Below are 21,493 nucleotides of genomic sequence, written 5' to 3' on the forward strand. Positions count from 1 at the left end.
CTTGAGGTCTTAGTGTTGACTTTATACAAAAGATGATTAAACCTTTAAATTTATTATGTTATGCTAGTGTATGGAAAAATGGAAATAACACCCCTGTAATCAGTCATAAATATATATAACTGAATATTAATGTTTCTAAAAATGTTAGCAAAAACATTTAATCTTCTTAAAATAGTGGCTCTGCATTTAAATTCCAGATACGTGCTGTCAGCCACCTAATAAAGTGATTTTTTACTGCTTCTTATTTCATTCACAGAGGGAAAAGGCACCATAAATTTAAACCTTTAATGAAGTTACTTCTTTTTTGGGATCGGTTCTTCATCTGATAGATCAAAGTCTCTTATGACAAACTTCCATAAGTCTCCAGTAAACATAAACATAAATAGACTCGTTTAAGATTTTGTAAGGGTACTGGGGCTTAAAACCCACAATCAAAACCAGTCACAGATACAAAACGTTCAAAAGGTTTTTTGGATTTTTTTAAAAATTGTTAAAAATGCTGTGAGAGGACAATATTACATACAAGTTGGTCAAAAGAACACACTGACTATTTGACAAATCTTTAAATGTGTATAAAGGCACCATATACCACATATTCACCCCTCCAGACTCTATCTTCCAAGTTCAATGTTTAAGCCCTGCCTGAAAGCAACAATTGTACTGAGCCACTAGAGGGCAGTACTGAGCTATTTACAGGTCTATTTCGTCTATCAAGGTTCCACACCACGCATCAATTTTGAAATCAAGCATGACTCCACAGACTGTTCAGAGGCCTTAAAAACAAGTGAAGTACTTAATGATACATGACGCACTTGATGAAAATGGTGACTTTTAGTGTGATGTCCCAGTACTTAAAGATGCCAATTACATGATACTGAGAGAGCTCCAGATCCTCCAAATAAAAATAATTAGATGTTAAATTTTTATGAGAAGATTGTTTAGCCAATCTATATATTTTTCATACCTTTGCTAAAAAAAATCGGCCTTTAAATGTTAAGGTGTCACATTTTAGTTATGCTATTCTAAAGATTAAATCATTAATCATTTAATATAGAAAATGATCAACAAGTGAATCTATATGAAAAGAACTACAACTCAGCTCTAAAATTAACAGAAGCAAAGTCATAATTGAACTTTTGTAACTGAACTTTTGTAAACTTCTCATTTATGATGCAAACACTCATGTATTATTAGAGAAAATGCTACTCTGTAACGAATTGTTGGACTGACTGGAGTTTTGCTTTCTGTTTAGCTACACTGTACCAAAAAGCTCACGTGCACAGTTCTGCAGGTGGGAGATGAAAGGCAGCTGACATCCGTTGGTGTGCCAGCTCACATAATGGCGCTTTTACATCTGAAAAAGAGAGCAGCATTCAGTAATACAGTGAGACTGTAGCCTTTCATTGTGTTCATGTAATCTGAAGCTGTGGGCTTCATTTTCCCTAAATAGTTACAGTAATACTGCTGCTTGGTTGATTCTGCCTTAACCATCTTTAAGGGAAGCGATGAATCGCCAAACCCAACCCAAAATAATATGCACCATTTTCCCCTCCAAGGACAAGAAAGCAAAACAACAGTTTGTGAAGATGCAACACAATGCCACGGAAGTATGAGAGGGGGTTACCCAGGAAACCACCGTAGCCATGGAGACTGCATCACAAGGCGGTTCAACAAGCGGAAGGCGGCGATGCGCCGCGCGTTCTACCTCCCTTTATCCATTCTGTCATCACTGCGCACATGACCTCAATCACACAATTATTCACAGTTTTCTTGTTTTCATGCTCCTCCTGCTCGCTTTGGACAAAGTTTGCTAAGATGCAGCACATTTATTCTAAAGAATATACGAGTGACAGGTGGGACCTGAGTCAGTTCATTTGAGTTTTATTCAATATAGGCTATATAGGCAGTTCTGGATTAAAATACACTGTACGAAAAGCTCAACTCATATTTTATGATAAGCGTTTCCATTAACAGCACTCTGCGTTTTTATTACCTGAATAATAATCCGAACAACATGTGGACAGGTTATGATATTAAATATAACCGAAACAGGCATTGGGCTATATAAATTACCATAGTCTATTGATTTCCACGAAGCACAAGACGTCGTTTTTGGACTGGTGGGTAGATTCAGTAGAAGACTATATGCTACACGTCTATCCCAGTCATGAACACCAACAACGGTCGCATTATAACATCAAGATATGTAGGCATCGTGTGGCTTTATACGCTGAAAAATGTCTGTTTTAACAAGCTTTTTTTTTTTATTGTTATTATTTCCTCTGATTTGAAGCAAACACTTTTCTGTGCGTGATTTTTTTTCCTTTTTTTGCTCAGGTTAATACTTGTTGATCACGGAGAAACACTGAAAACAGAAAAATCTTCACTGAAGTATTTTTGTATCGTTTCCATTTGCTTTGGTGCAAATAAAATAAAGATTAATACCTTGTTAAAACAGAAGTTTACAGCTTTCATCCACAGATATGGGCTGACACGTTACGAGTGGCTATATAAAAATATTATAGGTACTGTCTCATCATGCTTCATAAATGATCCATGGCGGGGTTCATTTACACGTCCGTGAAGATCTTTTTGATGTTAACGCAGTTCTGGTTGTTTTCGGTGGTGAAGTTGGGTTGTTTGAACGCACTGTTGATGCCCTCCTCTATCACCATGTACTCTGACTTGCTGAGAGATGAGGAGCTGCACGACCTCCTCAGCTCCTCTGAGGGGAGGTGCTCACAGCTACCTGTAGTGTGATACTGTGGGTACTCCTCTCCATCAGTCTCTCTGTGGTAAAAGTAGTTGAAGTTGGACACAATCACTGGCACGGGTAAGGCAATGGTTAGCACGCCTGCTATTGCGCACAGAGAGCCCACTATTTTACCACCAATAGTGACCGGATGCATGTCCCCATAACCAACTGTGGTCATGGTGACAACTGCCCACCAAAACGCATCTGGTATGCTGGAGAAACTTGAAGTGGGGTCGTCTGCTTCTGCAAAGTAAACTGCACTGGAGAAGAGAATAACTCCGATAAAAAGAAAAAATATGAGCAAGCCAAGCTCCCTCATGCTGGCCTTGAGGGTCTGTCCCAAAATCTGAAGTCCTTTTGAGTGTCGGGAGAGCTTAAAAATACGAAAGACCCTCACCAATCTTATCACCCTCAGGATGGCGAGGGACATCGCCTGCTGACCGCCGTTGGTTTGCCTCTCGGCCAGCTCTGTCCCCAGAGTGATAAAGTAGGGGATTATGGCGACGATATCAATGATATTCATTATGTTTTTGGAAAAGGTAGTTTTGCTGGGACAGGCAAAAAACCTGACCAGCAACTCGAAAGAAAACCATATAATGCACAACGTTTCGATGACAAAGAAAGGGTCTGTGAATGGACTTGACGTGAAGGGAGCAGTGCCATTAACTGCGGGTGCCACTGTGGCTTGGTCTCTGTCATCCCGGAATTCCGGCAGAGTCTCCATACAGAAAATAACAATTGAAATTAAAATAACAAGCACTGAAACGATGGCTATCCCTCTTGCTGGCCCAGAGCTTTCAGGGTACTCAAACAAAAGCCAAACCTGCTTCTGAAAATCATTTTTGGGGAGGATGCGCTCCTCTTCTTTTATAAACCCTTCATCCTCGCGGAATTTCTCCATGGCCTCCTCACCGAGTTGGTAAAACCTGATCTCCTCTGAGAAAATATCAATGGGAACGTTAACAGGTCTCCGTATGCGCCCTCCTGACTGGTAGTAGTAGAGGATGGCATCAAAGCTTGGTCTGTTCCTGTCGAAAAAGTACTCGTTTCTCAGTGGGTCAAAGTAGCGCATCCTTTTCCTCGGGTCCCCCAATAGCGTGTCTGGGAACTGGCTGAAAGTTTTCAGTTGCGTCTCGAAACGTAAACCAGAAATGTTGATGACCACCCTCTCGCAGCATCCCTGGCGACTGCGCTCATATCTGTCCACCGACAGGTGAGGCGCTGAGAGCACGGCGGACTCCTCCAGCATGTTTTCCACCGTCATGACGCCCTTCTCCTCGGCATAACCCCGGTTGTCAGACTCGTTGCGTCCCCTGTGTTCCGCTGACGCGTGCGGAAGGATCACGCTGGAGGTCTGGTCATCCATACAGGTGGTTTTCAGTCTGGAGGAGCAGGGTGCGCCACGCCACTCCCAGCCAAAGCTTACAGCTTTGGAGAGTTGAGGCCGACGCCAGTTACAGCTCCTCCAACCATCACCTATCTCTGCCTATCCACACGCTGAAGCGCTGCACTCCCCTCGGGCTTTTTTTTCCAAACACGCCGACACCCACCCACAGCGCGCATATGTCTGACATACGTCCACCACCCGCCCAATCGGAAATTAACTTGACACTTAATGTCGAGCACCCAACCCTTGTGTGGCGAGCCGAAAACACTTGATGAAATCAGATCCACACCTGTTAGATCCAAGTTTTATTCTTACGCTGTGAGCTCGTGCGAACCCGTTATTATCTTTATCACGTGGGAATGACAACAAATCAGCACGCCTGCCAGTTCCCTTTTAGCAAAAATAACATAAAGGGCACGAATCCAAAATGTATGCGATTCACCTCCAACACAAATGCAAAAAAAGAAAATCATAGAGGAAAGCAAAGTCCTCGTTCTAATCTTCAATTGAATCTTATTTGTCCTCTTTTCCAACAAAAACAAAACAAAACAAGTGTTGTTAGATACAGCTTCACTTTTCCAACAGAAATGACATCATAAGGATTTCGATAATCAACCGAAACAGAGGGATGTACCGGGGCAACTAGATACGTGCCGTTTTCAAGCAGCGCAGAAAATGAAATTCTTGCATTTCTGCCATGTGTCTTCTTTCTTGTTGAGGAGATGTTGCTCTCCATGGTGCTGAAAACAAGCGCGCCCCAGTTGGTAAATCTATGCGCGCGCTCTTTATCAGCACTCAGCTGAGTTTATTACGTGCTCAATTTGTGTGTATTCGTTTATAGATAGCACATAAGCTCCAGGATCAGTCATCTCATTTCCACTCGAAACGAGTGCCCTCACACACACACACACACACACACACACACACACACACACACACACACACACACACACACACACACACACACACACACACACACAGAGAGAGAGAGAGAGAGAGAGAGAGAGAGAGACTTGCCATGTGTGCCATGTGTTGATAGAATCGCCTCAAAGAAGAGTCTGAGTGTCAGTCTTTGTTACGGCTGCGATTAATGACGAAAATGCAAAATCAGTGTTGTTTCTAATTCATCCTGACAGGCTTCATCAAAGGAGTCTGTCACCATCTGTGGTTTAGGATGACAAGCAGGGTTAATGAGGTCAAATGGGATTCAAGGCTAATGCACAATGCACCCTTTTGTTGTTCTGCCATTCTAGGTTTTCATTTCAACATGTGAACACCAAAGGAAAAGCTGAGCCTCTCTTCTCCCCAAATGCGGCAACATCTAGTACTCTACTACGAACATACTTTAGAAAATCCTCTTAAAGCGGATGACACTGATCCAAAAAACCTACTGACCACCACTGCTTGGGAGGTGGGGGAGTGGGGGGACATCATAATATAAAAAAGACAAGTGGTATAGTTCTGTAGTAATGAATTTATCAAGTTTTAGAAAAAAAAAATCAGCTTATTTATCTTTTTAAGTAGATGTCTAAGAACAACAGTACCATTAATTCTCTTTTGTGAGGACCTGGAAGTAACACATTTCCCGAAGAAGGGCCTTTTCTTTTCTCCAAAGAAAATCTTGACTTGCCATGAAATATCCATTCTGCGTAATAGATCTAACAGTGTCTAACTGTTTTTTTCAAAGACCCACCTACCCCATAGATCAAGGCTTAATAAGATTTTTTTAAGAACCCAATTGGCACAACAGTCATGATACTTGTCTGTTTGTATTAATGGTAGTATGTATAAGCTAAGAAATAAATTACACCAAGGTGCAAAAATATTAATAACACAAAGGTATAACATTTTTGCCCCCAAAGTGTGGAAGCAAACAGAACAGCCTTAATGATGGTGCACATACACATTTTGTTCATTCTTAAAACACACACTGTCATGCCCAAAGTGATCAATAAAAAAGCAGAGTTACTTAACTTATTGACACTTGGCTGGTGTGTTTGTGACCATGTGATCATGCAGGTCACAAACAGCACCGCCATTTCTCCAAGTCAGTATCTCAGTTCTGGACACCCTCCTTTGTCCTTATGACTTTACATCATCCTCAGTCCAATATCAATCTTATCGCCTCTTCTTTGCAGGTCAGAATAAAATGACCCCCCTTTGACCCTTCTTGATCAAATATCTTGATCCAGCTTTGTACTACTTTCCACACTGACAGAAACCCTACTTCTTACTAATCTCTCATATTCTACAGCAACAGACTGCAACATCTGAAGAGCATTTCATTTTAAAAATCATAGTTCAATACAGCAATTATGCTGTAGAACAGCGGTCCCCAACCTTTTTTGCGCCACAGACTGGTTTATGCCCGACAATATTTTCATGGACCGGCCTTTAAGGTGTCGGGGATAAATACAACAAAATAAAACTAGTACCGGTACCGAAAAAAAGAAAATTTATTCATAACACACGTGAAAAGACCAAGGAAAACCGAGTAAACGATAAAAACGATAACAAAATAACGCTGAAAACCGATAAAAACCCAGAAAACCATACATTTCACACCTGAGCCTCAACTCTCGCGGCCCGGTACCAAACGACTTATGGACCGGTACCGGTCCGAGGCCCGGGGGTTGGGGACCGCTGCTGTAGAACACACAGTTATACACAGTTATTTCATTTAAATAGCTTTAACGTTACTAACATTTATTGTGAAAATGAAATAATAAAGTGACTCACTTTACCATTTCATGCTCTAGTTCTGATTGCAGACATTTAATAAATGTCAATACAAGTCAGCAAACACAGAGTCCTGATGTAGAATTTAGACAGTCAAAGATAACAACAAACAAACAAACAAACAAATAAAAAGAACAATAAATCTTTTAGCTGATTTTCCTTGGCCACTTTACATGGAGCCCAATAATGAACCATTGATTTAATTTATAGTGAAAACAATGCGTGTCTGTGGTTCCCATTACCTAGAAGAATTATCTGACAGGGCCTCAAATAAAAAAATGTTTGATAGCATATGAAACATTTTGATATGTGAAAAAACAATGCATAACAGAGAAGATATCAGTCCAACCTGATGTCAATGTAATGACAGGACCCCTAACCTGATCCAGATTTCACATTAGCGCTGATTCCAGCTTCCCAAATCTGAGGATTTATAGCTTTTTATATCTATTTTACTGTCTTTGACTTTTAGACAGGTAGTTGGAGAAAGTCGGAAATCTGAAAACACATACTTGGAGTGTGGGAAAAATTGACAGGCTAAAGAAAATGAAAGAAAAATAATTAATAAATGTATCAAGAAAGTGTTTAGTAAGTTGATAAGCAGTGGCTATAATCATCTACTTACAACAAAAATTATACTATGCTAATAAGAGGGAACATACTAAGAAGACTTTCCACAACCTGCTATACCACTACTATATATATATATACAGTGATGAGGATGATTATTGTGGGAATGCTCATCTAGGGCTTAAAGATAGAGTCATGAATAGACGTTGTTTTGCTTCTTCATTTAATTTAAAAAGAATAAAAGTGGAGTGCTGCGGGGCGGAACTTCACGTGGCTTTATTTTATATAACTGAATTTCTTGAAGTCTGGTCATGTTTAAGTAATTTTAGTGTAATCTCTAGTTACACCAATTCACTCCCACTCTACTGTTAATAACGTGCACATAAATTTGATTAAAAAAATTATCCTTTCCAGCAAGAATATCATGCTGCTATTAAAAGTCTCCCAGTGGTTGCAAATCAGTGCGCATGGGAAGTTTTGTCTGGGTCTTTGTCTCCATGGCAACAAAACATCAAGTGTTTTGTAAAAAGACAAGGAGTTAAGTTGAAGAAGTTACATAACTTCCGGTCCGACTCGTGCAGGAGCGGGTGGACCGAGAGTTTTTTTTTTTTTTTTTTCTACATTCCCACTGAGGGATGAACACATTACATATCAGAACTGAAAGGAGCCGGTCTGTTTGCATGTAACGCAAGTGCATTTTTTAACTGCAAGGCCACTTATTAAATGCAAATGAACCAGTTTAACATGAAAACACAGACATAAAGTTTCAACCCAGGACAGGAGAATCACTTGGACTTAAAAATAAATGCCCATTAAACCAGCTTTTGGCTTTTGACCCTGTGAGAAAAAAACAAAACACGTTATGGTGGGAGTAGCAAAGTTGGTTGTTTATATACAGGAAAAGTCATTTCCTGATTGCATTGTTTACGAAAGACAAAGAAAAATTAATAAAAATAAACTTTAATTAATAAATTCACCTTCAGATGCCATCACTAAAATAGCCAAGCTGTCAGACAATTTTTAAAACTGTCAACACTGCAGGAGGTTTGTCGTCTTTAACTTAAAGCCAAGAATTCTTGGTAGATTTTAGATATGTTCTGCACATGCTTATTTCCAATATCACATGCATTTATAAACGCTTAATAGCATTTCTATTCCACAAAGTCACTCGCTTAATTTTCCAAGCCCTCTATCTATTGGCTGCCTGCTGAGAATAAAACAGACCTATTATGTATCCAAACCTCTGGAGCTGAAATCCGCTAAAGATAGCCTTTTATCAGTCTGGGAAGTTAGAAAATGACTTATTAACTCTGGTGGAAGCTGGAATTTTAAGTGACAATACAAATGATATTTTGTGTCTGGTCTGAAGGAGAATTTAATATAATAATCCCTTCCCAGAGATCATAACTGCATTTTTCATTCTTCAACATTGTCGACGGTGTCAGAGGAAAAGGAGGATGGTTTTCATCAGAAGTGACAGTGCTTGGACTGCTCTTTGAGTAATGAGGACCGAGGCTTTTTTCTAACTGTTCAGTCTGGTTCACAGGCTCACACTGGTAGATCAATAGAGGCAGGGAGAGAGAGAGACCAGCATCTATCGATCAGTGGTGCATTGGCTGCGATCCCGCACAGAATCATCGAGCATTCACACTGTCCATTGACACAGCTATCATAAGTCACAGTGAAGGTCGAGGTCATAAATAATGCAACAATGCTTTTCTTACCACAGTTTTGAGCAGCCACACAAGGGGTTAAATGCGGACTGGAACTGCTTGTTCCCCTGTCAGTCCATATCAAAAAAGCACTACGACAAATTCAATCTGATCAACTTCAGGCAGTTAATATGTCATAATCATAAGCTATCAAATACTAAAATGGCAAACCTGTTTACTGATAAGCAAAAATATTGTGTCCACCGTGTCTATGTTTCTGCTTATGCTGCCTTCATAGCTACCAACATCTTTATCTAAACCATTCCTTTGACCTTGCATAGTATGAAATGGACCAAGTCCATGCAACAGTACATGAATGCTGGTGAAGAGTTAACATTGTTGCTAGAAATATCTACCATCTGTTGTTCCTGAGGTGGCCCATTAGCTCTCCTACAGGGGACTCTTTGCCTTATGTGCTGGGCTACTGAAGGAAAAAACCCTCACTGGCTCTCTGTCATTCAGTGTTTGTCCTCTGCCTCCGTGTGTTTTAAAGTGATTGTAAACAAGGATGAAGTATGTGATGACATCTCTTGGACAGAGCATGTCGGGTGTCGCAGATTAAGAAGTGGCGATGCTCTCCTCAGTCGTCCTCCCACTCTCATTATATCATCTTTGAAGATTAGGTCAAGCTGGTACATTTGCTGGCTACGAGGCAGCTTACCAGATTTCTGGCTGAGTTTGTGCAACTTTTCTTTAAAGGTATCTTGCTGTGAAAGCTTGATGAGAATAAGTGTGCTCTTCTTTTCCTGCTTATTTAAAGGTTCTGTCATCCTAATACACTTTACGAGTTGTTGAATCTGATCAATGACGTTCACAGTTCGTATCGAGAACCATTCACCATCCATTCTGAAAACCTTGGGTGTGAAAAACTATTTACTTTGGAGTCTTGACTCAGTACTTGGATTGCCATATTTACAACTGTTCCTACCAATCGCTCTTAACCTCCTAGGACCTGGTGTCCACATATGTGGGGATCACATTTTGGGTTGTCTAGACCAAAATACTACATTTTGCTCTACAAGGGCCTGATATCCACTTACGAGGACATTATACTGCCACTGTTCTATTCAAATTTTAAACAAATATCCTCATATGAGAATCTCATTTTTCTCAGAAACAAAAATTAGGTAAAAAAAAAAAAATCTGGTAATTCTTTGTTTTTACATTCATCAGGTGCCAATCAGCCCAGATATCAAAGAGAACTTTAAAATGCATACCATGGAAGAGTTCGGGTCTTAGGAAGTTAAGCTGTTTTGCTTTTTAACTGTTTCTCTCTTGCATAGGATCTCAGGTCGATTGAGCCAGTTTTAGTTAATCAGCTCTGCTGCCATGAGGCCAATTATGACTTGATCAGTTTTGACCACGATCTGGTGCCAAGCTCAGGGGTCAAAGGTTTCTCTAATTCTCTACAGTTTGGGATAAAGAGACGAAACCTTTTAGCTAAGTTAATGATGTAGTCTGGTACTATTTGTGAATCTTTCCAAAAATGCTTTCTGTTAGCCCCGAGGCTTATAATTTCTTTAGTTTATTGCTCACAATAACAGAGCTTGGTGCAGGCACAGTGAACTCACTTACCTATGAATACACAATAAGGTTTTCTAAGTCATTCACATAACTCTCTTGCACTGGGTCCAGAGTGATGGACAATGGTTCATCCCAAACAACACCTTCTGACATATTGTTTATAGTACTGTCTCTTCAGGTCTAAGGCCACCATCTAGAAAAAAAGACTAGACTCTAATTAAGTTGGATAATAAAAAACTTTTTTTTATTAAAGCAATATTAGTCATGTCACCCTGGAGATTATACCTCACATCAGTAAACGTTTTTAATGATACTCTTTGTTTTTTATCTCCATTTTGTTCTCTGTATTTTACCACCTTGTCACTGCATTTTTATCTTTACTAGCATGGAAGTTATCACAAATCCGATCAAATGCAATCTTATCTGTTTGTCAAAAGTTAGAAACCCATTGTGGGCTGTTGTGTGCTGATCTCAATTCTGTGAGTGCCACTGAAAAAGCTGCAAATGACCATCATCAATTCCTATATTTATACTAAACATGCTTTTCCTTCCTGAAACTTCGAATAGATAAAGTGAACTAGGATCCTTTATTGTACACAGGACTGCATCTCTCACTCTTTCCTTTTAACTCATCCATATTATAGAGTCCGCACTTTGCTTCGATGACCTTGAGGTTTCTTTGGTTTTCAAGCTTTTTCAGTTGCTGATGTGCGTCAGTGGCTGCCTCCGTTTCAATTTCAACTCTCTTTGGAGGTAACTGTGCAGCTGTCTGTGGTCTCTTAGCTGAAACACTTGAGGACACTGAGGGATGGTCTCAGCCATGGCCGAGTGCGGTGGCTTTGGGGCTGTGGATCTTTATATGGATCTAGCATATTCAGTGAAACGCCATGTGTTCTTTCGCTTTAGCATCAAATTCCTTTGAGTTCATAGTCAGGATTCTCACAGTCACTTTAGAGAAGCCATGTTTTTATGTCCCAGTGGTCATTACCATTAACATGTTATGGCTTTCTCTACCGATTTATTGTGATATTTTTTGTCTTTTCCAAGCTTTGATCAAAATTCGGTGTCCTATGATTTGTAGTAATGCTTGCTAATTATTGTGAATATAACAAAGACACTTAAAGAAAGACCAATCTCACAAATCACACCAAAAACTATAGAAATTAAGCAACTTAAAAAAACAACAAAATCAATTTTAGAATACAATTTTATTTATTATTTATAATACTATTAATTTAGAACAATATGGAAAATTGATGTACACTTCTTCTGTTGCCATGGCAACACATATAAGTAAGTCTTACTCTTGTAAATTGGTCTAAAGATGCCAGTCCATGACATGGCAGACAGATGGATAATCACACTATTACAGCCCACCCACAGCTTATTTAATACCCCCAGTTAACCTAGCATATACAGGGAGTGCAGAATTATTAGGCAAATGAGTATTTTGTCCACATCATCCTCTTCATGCATGTTGTCTTACTCCAAGCTGTATAGGCTCGAAAGCCTGCTACCAATTAAGCATATTAGGTGATGTGCATCTCTGTAATGAGAAGGGGTGTGGTCTAATGACATCAACACCCTATATCAGGTGTGCATAATTATTAGGCAACGTCCTTTCCTTTGGTAAAATGGGTCAAAAGAAGGACTTGACAGGCTCAGAAAAGTCAAAAATAGTGAGATATCTTGCAGAGGGATGCAGCAGTCTCAAAATTGCAAAGCTTCTGAAGCGTGATCATCGAACAATCAAGCGTTTCATTCAAAATAGTCAACAGGGTCGCAAGAAGTGTGTGGAAAAACCAAGGCGCAAAATAACTGCCCATGAACTGAGAAAAGTCAAGCGTGCAGCTGCCAAGATGCCACTTGCCACCAGTTTGGCCATATTTCAGAGCTGCAACATCACTGGAGTGCCCAAAAGCACAAGGTGTGCAATACTCAGAGACATGGCCAAGGTAAGAAAGGCTGAAAGACGACCACCACTGAACAAGACACACAAGCTGAAACGTCAAGACTGGGCCAAGAAATATCTCAAGACTGGTTTTTCTAAGGTTTTATGGACTGATGAAATGAGAGTGAGTCTTGATGGGCCAGATGGATGGGTCCGTGGCTGGATTGGTAAAGGCAGAGAGCTCCAGTCCGACTCAGACGCCAGCAAGGTGGAGGTGGAGTACTGGTTTGGGCTGGTATGATGAGCTTGTGGGGCCTTTTCGGGTTGAGGATGGAGTCAAGCTCAACTCCCAGTCCTACTGCCAGTTTCTGGAAGACACCTTCTTCAAGCAGTGGTACAGGAAGAAGTCTGCATCCTTCAAGAAAAACATGATTTTCATGCAGGACAATGCTCCATCACACGCATCCAAGTACTCCACAGCGTGGCTGGCAAGAAAGGGTATAAAAGAAGAAAAACTAATGACATGGCCTCCTTGTTCACCTGATCTGAACCCCATTGAGAACCTGTGGTCCATCATCAAATGTGAGATTTACAAGGAGGGAAAACAGTACACCTCTCTGAACAGTGTCTGGGAGGCTGTGGTTGCTGCTGCACACAATGTTGATGGTGAACAGATCAAAACACTGACAGAATCCATGGATGGCAGGCTTTTGAGTGTCCTTGCAAAGAAAGGTGGCTATATTGGTCGCTGATTTGTTTTTGTTTTGTTTTTGAATGTCAGAAATGTATATTTGTGAATGTGGAGATGTTATATTGGTTTCACTGGTAAAAATAAATAATTGAAATGGGTATATATTTGTTTTTTGTTAAGTTGCCTAATAATTGTGCACAGTAATAGTCACCTGCACACACAGATATCCCCCTAAAATAGCTAAAACTAAAAACAAACTAAAAACTACTTCCAAAAACATTCAGCTTTGATATTAATGAGTTTTTTGGGTTCATTGAGAACATGGTTGTTGTTCAATAATAAAATTATTCCTCAAAAATACAACTTGCCTAATAATTCTGCACTCCCTGTATTGTAGGTTTGAACTTAGAACCTTCTTTCTGTGATGTGATAGTGCTAACCACAGCAACTAATCCATGTTGAACATACTGTAGTTTCAAGTAGATAAGGTCGTAATAGTGGAAACAATAGTGGCAATACATGTCAACTGTACTTTGAGAACCTTGATGCTAAGAATTTTGCATTATACATGCTGTATGCTTCTGTAAGTCTGCCTCACTGGCAAGGAATTGCGAGCAGCTACCATTTCAGCAATGCATAAAACAAGTGTGACACATACGGAGGACAACAAGTGAACTCGGCTTCACATTAATTCATGTGCCTTAATGTCATGGTGTTGCACTTTGAAAACAAACACTGAACGCATAAACATTACCAGTGCATACATATATAGGACTTAATTTTGCTTTGATGTGGATTACACACATGCATGCAAACAAAAGCAGACAGAGACCAGTAAACTCAGCCTTTCCCAAATAAAATTAAAGGTTTGTACAGAAACGCAAATCCCATAACTCAACTGATGAATGACAAATACTTGTGATTAGCATCATCTGACCTTTAACACAGACAGCACCAAATATGAATTTCTATCAGGCTCCAAGGCACAGTTGCAAGCAGCAGCCATGCTGTCCACAGGGATATGACTTAATGTCATCCAAATATAAAAGATTACAGCGGTAGTCATGGATGTGAAACAATCCATGTTCTGTTGCTATTCCAAACTTCATCCCTGCAGTGACGTGTGAACGTCTTGGGTAAGAAAGAAGTCACATTCTGGAGAAAAATATCCAGCCCGCTTGATTAGAGGTCCCTGCTGAGAAACTCTGCCCGTCTATGACACCCTCCACCGTAATGGATTGATAGGGCTACAGAGAATGACCCCCCTGAGCACTGGCCTATTGCTTTATGCCTACCTCACACAAGTTAGTTCTCAATAACAAAGAGACCACAGGCATGGCTTGGATGCTAATAAAGTCACTTTGATTGATTGTTGACTGAGTTTGGTCGTATATTTTGCGAACAGGTTGTTTAAGGTGGAGCTATGACTAACAGAATTAACAGTGATGGGTCTCGGATTGACTGCCATACACATGTGTTGTGTTTAATAGCTGTTTTATACATGAAACATCATCATAACTATTATTACTTTCTATGTATGCTTTGTTTGGCTTAAGACTATGATTATGTCTGACTTTAAAGATTCAATCCACTATAATGCAAAGCAGGCAATTCTAATATTTGAGAAGATGAAATTACTGATTATTGCTGCATTAAATGGAGCAATACAGGAGCACAAAAATTCTGTACCTACAATTCCAACAGGTACGATTCAGGATTTGATCAACAAGTCATCACTATCATGCCGACATACTTGTAATTCTTTTTTATTTGTATTTGATAATTTCTTAATATTAGGCTGTGCGATTACTGCACATTATCAAGCTTGCATCTCCCTGAAAGAAGTCGGCGTGAGAGACATCTTTGAAGTGAGAACCACAGTTTGTAAGGAGCAGATGGGCTGACTAATGTAACTCCTGACTGGTGCTGTGTGTCTCACTGCCAAATCACACTGAGAGATGGCAGAACGGCTCATTTGGGAATGTAGCAGGCTGCAGCAGGAATCACCAGGAAAGAGGGGAGCAAGAGCTCAATTAAAATGGTTATCACAATAAACAACACCCAGCATATGCTTATTTAATCGCTGTCTTTTTGGCTGCAGACTCACTTCTCTTGTTTATGTGACAATTTGATATTGTTTCTGAATGCCAGAAGATGTGGAAATCTCCATGTACCTCTGCACAAGAACACTGATGCAAAACATCCTTAAGAGGAAGCATTTCATTGAAAGTGTGGGTGGCTTTACACATGAACTGAAATGTAGATAGTCTAACCAATATATTAGCTTCAGGCTTGAAGTAACCCAGAATTCACACTAGGTTTCTACTATCCAGACTTTCAATATGAAATCTGCCTTCATAATTACATTTCAGCTTTTTAAACATTTTAATTTTCACACTAGAGATGTATACACAGATTTAAGCACCACTAAAACAATTACTGCTGGTGCTATTGTTGCGACATAGCTAAATTCATCCACCATTTACTCTGTGATGTAGAGAGTAATTAAGCAGTTAACACTGGCTTACAAAATGTTTCCTCTAGTTTTACAAATAAACAGATATAAAGGTAATCACCAATGTCACTGCTTAAGGGCAATTTAGAAAATACATGTAAAATTTTATATTCCAAAATGAATGTGCTGTAAAACAATGCTATTTGTCAGTAGGATAAATAGTTATATGAAGAGATAAAGATATGTACTGATGTCTACAGTCTATAGCCATGTTTCAGGCCACTCTTAGATTTTTTTTTTTGCCAGACTAGTTGCCAGAGTTAAAATTAGCATGCTTAGACTCAACAAACCACCACTGTAATAGGCTACATTGCGTGACCATACATTGTCTGCATGCAAATTTCAGTATACATCATTAAATATCCAACACTACCATTACCAATTTACAAAATGCCCATAATAGCATAATGCTACTGGCAATATTACAGGGAAAACAAAGTATTCACGGGGTTTTAATTAGTCCTGTAAAAATCTAAGCACAAATGTATTGCTTTGAGGTGATCATGTAGTGCCAATCAAATACACTTGATTAACTGATCATTACCAAGCATAAACATCTCTGTAAAACAACAACAAAAACAAACAAACCAAAAAAAAAGAAATAAAACAAACAAAAAAATCCTAAAGGCTATGTCAGACTCAAATCACCTCTGTTAGCATGTTAATGTTAAAGTTCATAACATCCAAATAATCTTTTCCCTGAAAGAAACAAAATAGCATGGATTGGAAAGTTGCATTTGAACCAACCACTGCTTCTTAGAGAGCCCTGCAAGGGATATTGGAGAAAAGAAAAGATGAACTTTTGCGAGATCTCCGCTACTTTTTGATAGTTCTGTTTCTGTCCGTACAGAAGGGCCCACGGAGTAGATATGGAGGAGGATTTAAAGCGTTTCCCGCAGTCAAGAGAGGTCTCACAAGAGGACATCATGCACATGCAACAAGACAAAGCTACGGAGGCCCGCAAGGGACACTGTAGAAAAAAAAATGAAGATGAACTTTTGCGAGATCTTGCAAAAGTTCATCTTTAGTTTTTCTTCTCCAACTGTCAAGCACGGTCTTGGAGGGATGACGATTTAGGCTTGTTCGGTAGCCTTTTGAGTCAAATGTGCCCACAAACCTAAATGAAAGATTGGCTGAAATTCCTGCACAATGATGTGAGAGGCTGACAACGTCTCACTTCATAGTGAGAGACAAGTAAAAAAATTACTTTACGCAATTGCTGCCTTATAAGCCACTCAGTTATGGGGATTTACTTAATTTCTCTGCATAGACTCCTGTGAAAACTTTCTACATCGCAGGAATGTATATCAGCGACAATTTTATATTCTGTCAGTATTTTTGTGGCCAGTTTTAACATAGATTGCTCACTTTTCTGGATAGTTTTTGTAAAAATGTAAGACAATTAGACTGGTGCTACATCTAGGGCTGTCATCAGGAGAATTAGACTCCAACCTCAATATGTTAGACATTTTGGACCAAACTGCTGTGTTTTCTTGTCATTTGTGATTTTTCCATTTATTTACAGGAGAAGAAAATAGGAAACGGGCCAAAAATAGAAAATACATGTGCTGGATCTGGCCAAGTCAAGCTAATATCATTGTGCAGACAGGTGGTGGCATAGCTTTGATGGTATTTAGGTTTTCCTTGTAGTAACCATGGTAACCACTGTAAAAATAAAAAAGGGGAGGGGGGGGGGGGGGATCCCAGTGCTTCAATGATGCAATGGGATTTTGCCAGCCCAGTATTCCAGGCTGTGAAATTAACACACTGAGATTAAATTTCACAGCCTGCTGCCCACTACACACTGTTCTCCAAGCAGCTGAATCCCCACATGTACACACACACACACAATGCTTTTGTTTACACATAGGTAGGAAGATATGTAAAGCAGGATTAGCGATATCCTACATATTTGACTGCGTGATTTACAATCCATATATATATATATATATATATATACTGTATGGGATGCTTCCATAAATGCAAACAAAGATCACCCACATAGTGTCATGAATGAAAACAGAAACACACATACTGTCACCATGCTGAAGTATCACCGAAATAACAACCCCACGACTGCAGTTAATGATGTGGCTGTCTGCTATAGATGTTTTCCAATCAAATTCTCCTCTGGAGCCCTAGGTGGAGAAGATTCTTATTATGTACCTGCCACTTGTGATTCACTGTCTCAGCACTGGTACATTGACAGGAACATCATTTATACTCCAGTTATTCCACGCTGACACGTGCCGCCGATTGAGAAAGGGCTGTATAGATTAGAGTTGTCTGAAGAAAAAAAAAAAAAAATCATCTTTTAGTGTAATTCTGTTTTACTAGCTACTGGCTTCAGTAAAAAAAAGTCAAAGAACACATGTAGGCAAATAATGACAGGTTTTAAAAACAACCTCAGATTAGCTGAACTAATTTAGAAGAGAAAACCAAACCAACTGTAAAATTATTACCCCAAGCAAGTGTCATCTTTCACAGTTTATACTTCAGTTCTTCTGTACTGGTTTTGCAGTGGCATTCAAAGTGCTCTAAAAGCAGACAGAAGTCTCTAGAAAGGGATTTAAAAACAAATGGGAAACAAACAAAAGATAAAACAAAAGCAAAACACAAACGAAAAGCAGAAACACTGACACAGAAGCACACCTGTAGTGCTGTTGTAATGTAGTAATAAACTGGAAGTGGTCCCAAAAGTAAAAATATGCAATACAGGCACCAACACATTACAAAGTTTTTCATTTAGCGAGTACAGTTTGACTGTCATTGTAACTAAATGGGCCCAAAGGCTTAATAAAAATGAGGGAAGAGGGAAAAGGCTTTCAGACATGTGGGGTATGATGATATGCACAAGTCAGGCTAGGCTGGGGACAAGCATTGCAATTTAGTTTAGGCTATAAATGCTGTGAAACCAAGACTAGTTTAATTTTTGTTCACCTCCAAAGGCTTAGAAGAGTTCTTGCAATGCACTACTGAACAGTAAGCCTCATGCTCTTAAACCTCATCTTTGTGTTTTGAATCCTTGGAATAGCCCCTTAATATATCTGGTCCTATTGTGCCATTGTACACAATATGAGTAAAGATTACTGGCAATTTATGAGATTGTAGCACTTACAGGATTACAGGATTTTTGCATTATTGTGGTGAACTAATACACTGTCCTTAATCTGTACATTCCATCAATACATATTTCCAATAGCATTTCCAGAAAATCCATTATGTTATGACCTTGATTTACAATATCAGATATTACCATAAAGAATTAATAATTCAATTACTGTACATCAGATTGCATACCCTATAGATTAATACTGGATATACAGTAATGTGGGTCAAGATTTACAAAAAGATCAGAGATAATGATCCAAGTTGCAAAAGTTGCACATCTACATTTATTTTCACCTTTAAATTAGGTGACAAAAGGAAATTAATATTTAAGAATGTGAAATGAAATATATACTGAAATACATTCCCTGGAAAACTGTCCAAAACATCAGAATTTACTTAAAAAATAATTAAAATTACATTCAAGTCCAATAATCTTTATTTAGACTGACTGCTTCCCTATGTCAGTAACCACTGACTACTTCAACAGCTTCACATAGGTCCAAGGATGTGAGACTGAAGCCGCATATCGGTGATGACAGCGACAGCATCCCCGCATGACTCTAGGTTGCAGGACCATTTACCTTCCCCGGCATCAGTTTGCATTGAAATATTTGCTGATAGTGCTGTAAGAGGATGGCTGAGGCAATGATCCAGGTCAGTGGAGATGATGACAGTGCCTGGGCACAGCTGTGGGAAAAGACCCAGTGAACGACCCATCCAGTGTTATTTAAAAAGAAATGCACAATATATTATTTAAAAAAACAGAGTGTAACGAAGTACAAATTCAATTAGCATATTTATAAGTATTTATTTCTACCAGTGATGTAAAGGTGAAAAATGTACAAAGTTTACAACACAGTTCAGAGGACAGATCACCTAAGTGTTTGATCTTATTTTGCACACTGAGCGGAAAGGTGTGAACCATCCCTCTGAACCACACTGTAATTTTCAGGGGTTATTACTGTTAACAAACCATAACAATCAAATCCAATCATCCCACATTCAGAGTAGGCTCCCCTTCATTTCTTTTTAATGGTAATGGATGAGCAATTCATCCTTTCTAAAAATCCAAACAAAAGCAAACAAAGCAGAAAGCTTTATGAGGACAGACTTCAAAGCGTGAGTTCTCATTAGACATGTTATGCCTTTGAAGAGCCAGCAATCCTCAGTGCAAAATCACAGATGGATATCTCTAAAAGCTCTGTTTTTGCCTCCCACTGGGGTTCCTGTAATTATAAACACATGAGCTGAAAGTGTTGTTTTTGCCTTTAAAAATGTAGCATATTTAGAACAAAGTGTTGTTCTGTGTGTCGGTATACTATCAATGACCTGTAGAATCAATTCCTGTACTGACACTTTGCTACTGAAAGCCAAAGTGTAGCTATAAATCCTGTTGAACTCTATTTATTTGCTCCATTAAGGGGTTCTGTACTTGTACTAAATCATGTTGCAATGATTTAATGTGAGAAAAATAGGGCAGTTTGGTGAAACTACTTATAAGAATGGTTTCCAGTTACCATCAGCATCATAACTCATTGAAAAATATTACACTGTGACTCAATATCAAATTCAACCCTGTAATATCCAGTTTTTAGTTTTATTGTCACTCCTTTCTTGGATTCTCTCTAAGTTCTGTTTTTGTCTCCACCAACTCCTGATGTATTTGAAGCATGAGTGCATTCTATGATCTCTAGTTTGGTGTCTTACTGCCTGTATGTGTGTAGTTATCAAGATCAACTGAAATCAGATTAAAACATACCGAGTTTTATATTTTAATATCTTTATTCTAGATTCTATACAATACTTTAGTTATTATTCTATGTTCCATTTAATATCTTATGTCCTATGTTTCAACATAGAGTAGTGTCTCAATTCCATTGTATTTAAGGTGACAATAAATTCAGTTCAATTCGATTCAGTTCAATTCAGTGTATTTAGTGTGGTTACTTCGTGGTTCTTCCACAGCTATATACTCCATATGTTCACTATGTAGATACTGACTTTTACTGGCTGCTGTGATCATGGCTGAACATAGATGTGGAATTCAAAAAAAGCTCAGTTAAGCTGAGTGAAGCTCCAGATTTGGTGTTATTGTGCATATCTGTAGGTCCATCATTGCAAGCGATCCCTTTCACGTTATTGTTACAATATTTTTTCACTATGAAATTTTGACTTCAGCTAAATTATAAGGTTGGGCAAATTATCCATCACCCTCCCAGTTGTACTGCATCAACTGAGTAATTGGTCATTATATACGCCCAGACACACCAAAATACAGCATTGAAAGGGAAAAAAAAAAACCATCTGTGAAGAAAGAATTGTTTCACATTTCAGAGAAAAAATTTTCATCCTCCTTTCTTAACTTGCTATCAATATGGAGACTTATTACACTTTCTTACTTACATTTCTTAGAGAAACAGGCTGCATTTAACCTGGACTGGTCATCTAGCTCAGTATCAACACTGATCTCATTCTCTAAGGAAATACTTCTTTCATATCCAACTAAAAACTTAAGAAATAACAAACAAAGGCAAGACTCTCAAATGATCACAGAATTAGCAGTTCCAGATTAGAGAGACATTCCTAAGTCAATGTGTG

At 38.9% G+C, this 21,493-nt stretch overlaps 2 protein-coding genes across 3 annotated transcripts in view; one reads left to right on the top strand and one right to left on the bottom strand.

Annotated features, from left to right (window-relative positions):
- Positions 1-21,493, top strand: part of LOC146670440 (N-acetyltransferase 8-like) — an 850,360-nt gene that overhangs the window by 75,200 nt on the left and 753,667 nt on the right. The gene's annotated exons all lie outside the window — the stretch shown is intronic.
- Positions 2,571-5,733, bottom strand: LOC146670446 (potassium voltage-gated channel subfamily A member 3-like). Of its 2 annotated transcripts, XM_085407358.1 has the most exons (2): positions 5,710-5,733; positions 2,571-3,947 (listed from the first exon to the last, which is right to left on the bottom strand). In XM_085407358.1, the coding sequence occupies exons 1-2, from the start codon at positions 5,722-5,724 to the stop codon at positions 2,571-2,573; spliced, it is 1,392 nt and encodes a 463-aa protein (XP_085263484.1). In that variant the 5' UTR covers positions 5,725-5,733. The 2 variants fall into 2 exon arrangements, with proteins under 2 accessions (XP_085263484.1, XP_085263483.1); XM_085407357.1 differs by lacking the exon at positions 5,710-5,733 and having other exon boundaries at positions 2,571-4,241.

This window comes from Rhamphochromis longiceps, linkage group LG5 (genome assembly GCF_057381845.1).
Source record: "Rhamphochromis longiceps isolate RC_006_pf linkage group LG5, R_longiceps_female_GT1.1, whole genome shotgun sequence".
NCBI lineage: Eukaryota > Metazoa > Chordata > Actinopteri > Cichliformes > Cichlidae > Rhamphochromis > Rhamphochromis longiceps.

Excerpts from the sequence above, each read along its gene's own strand:
- LOC146670446 (XM_085407357.1), bottom strand. The coding sequence starts at position 4,121 with ATGGATGACCAGACCTCCAGCGTGATCCTTCCGCACGCGTCAGCGGAA.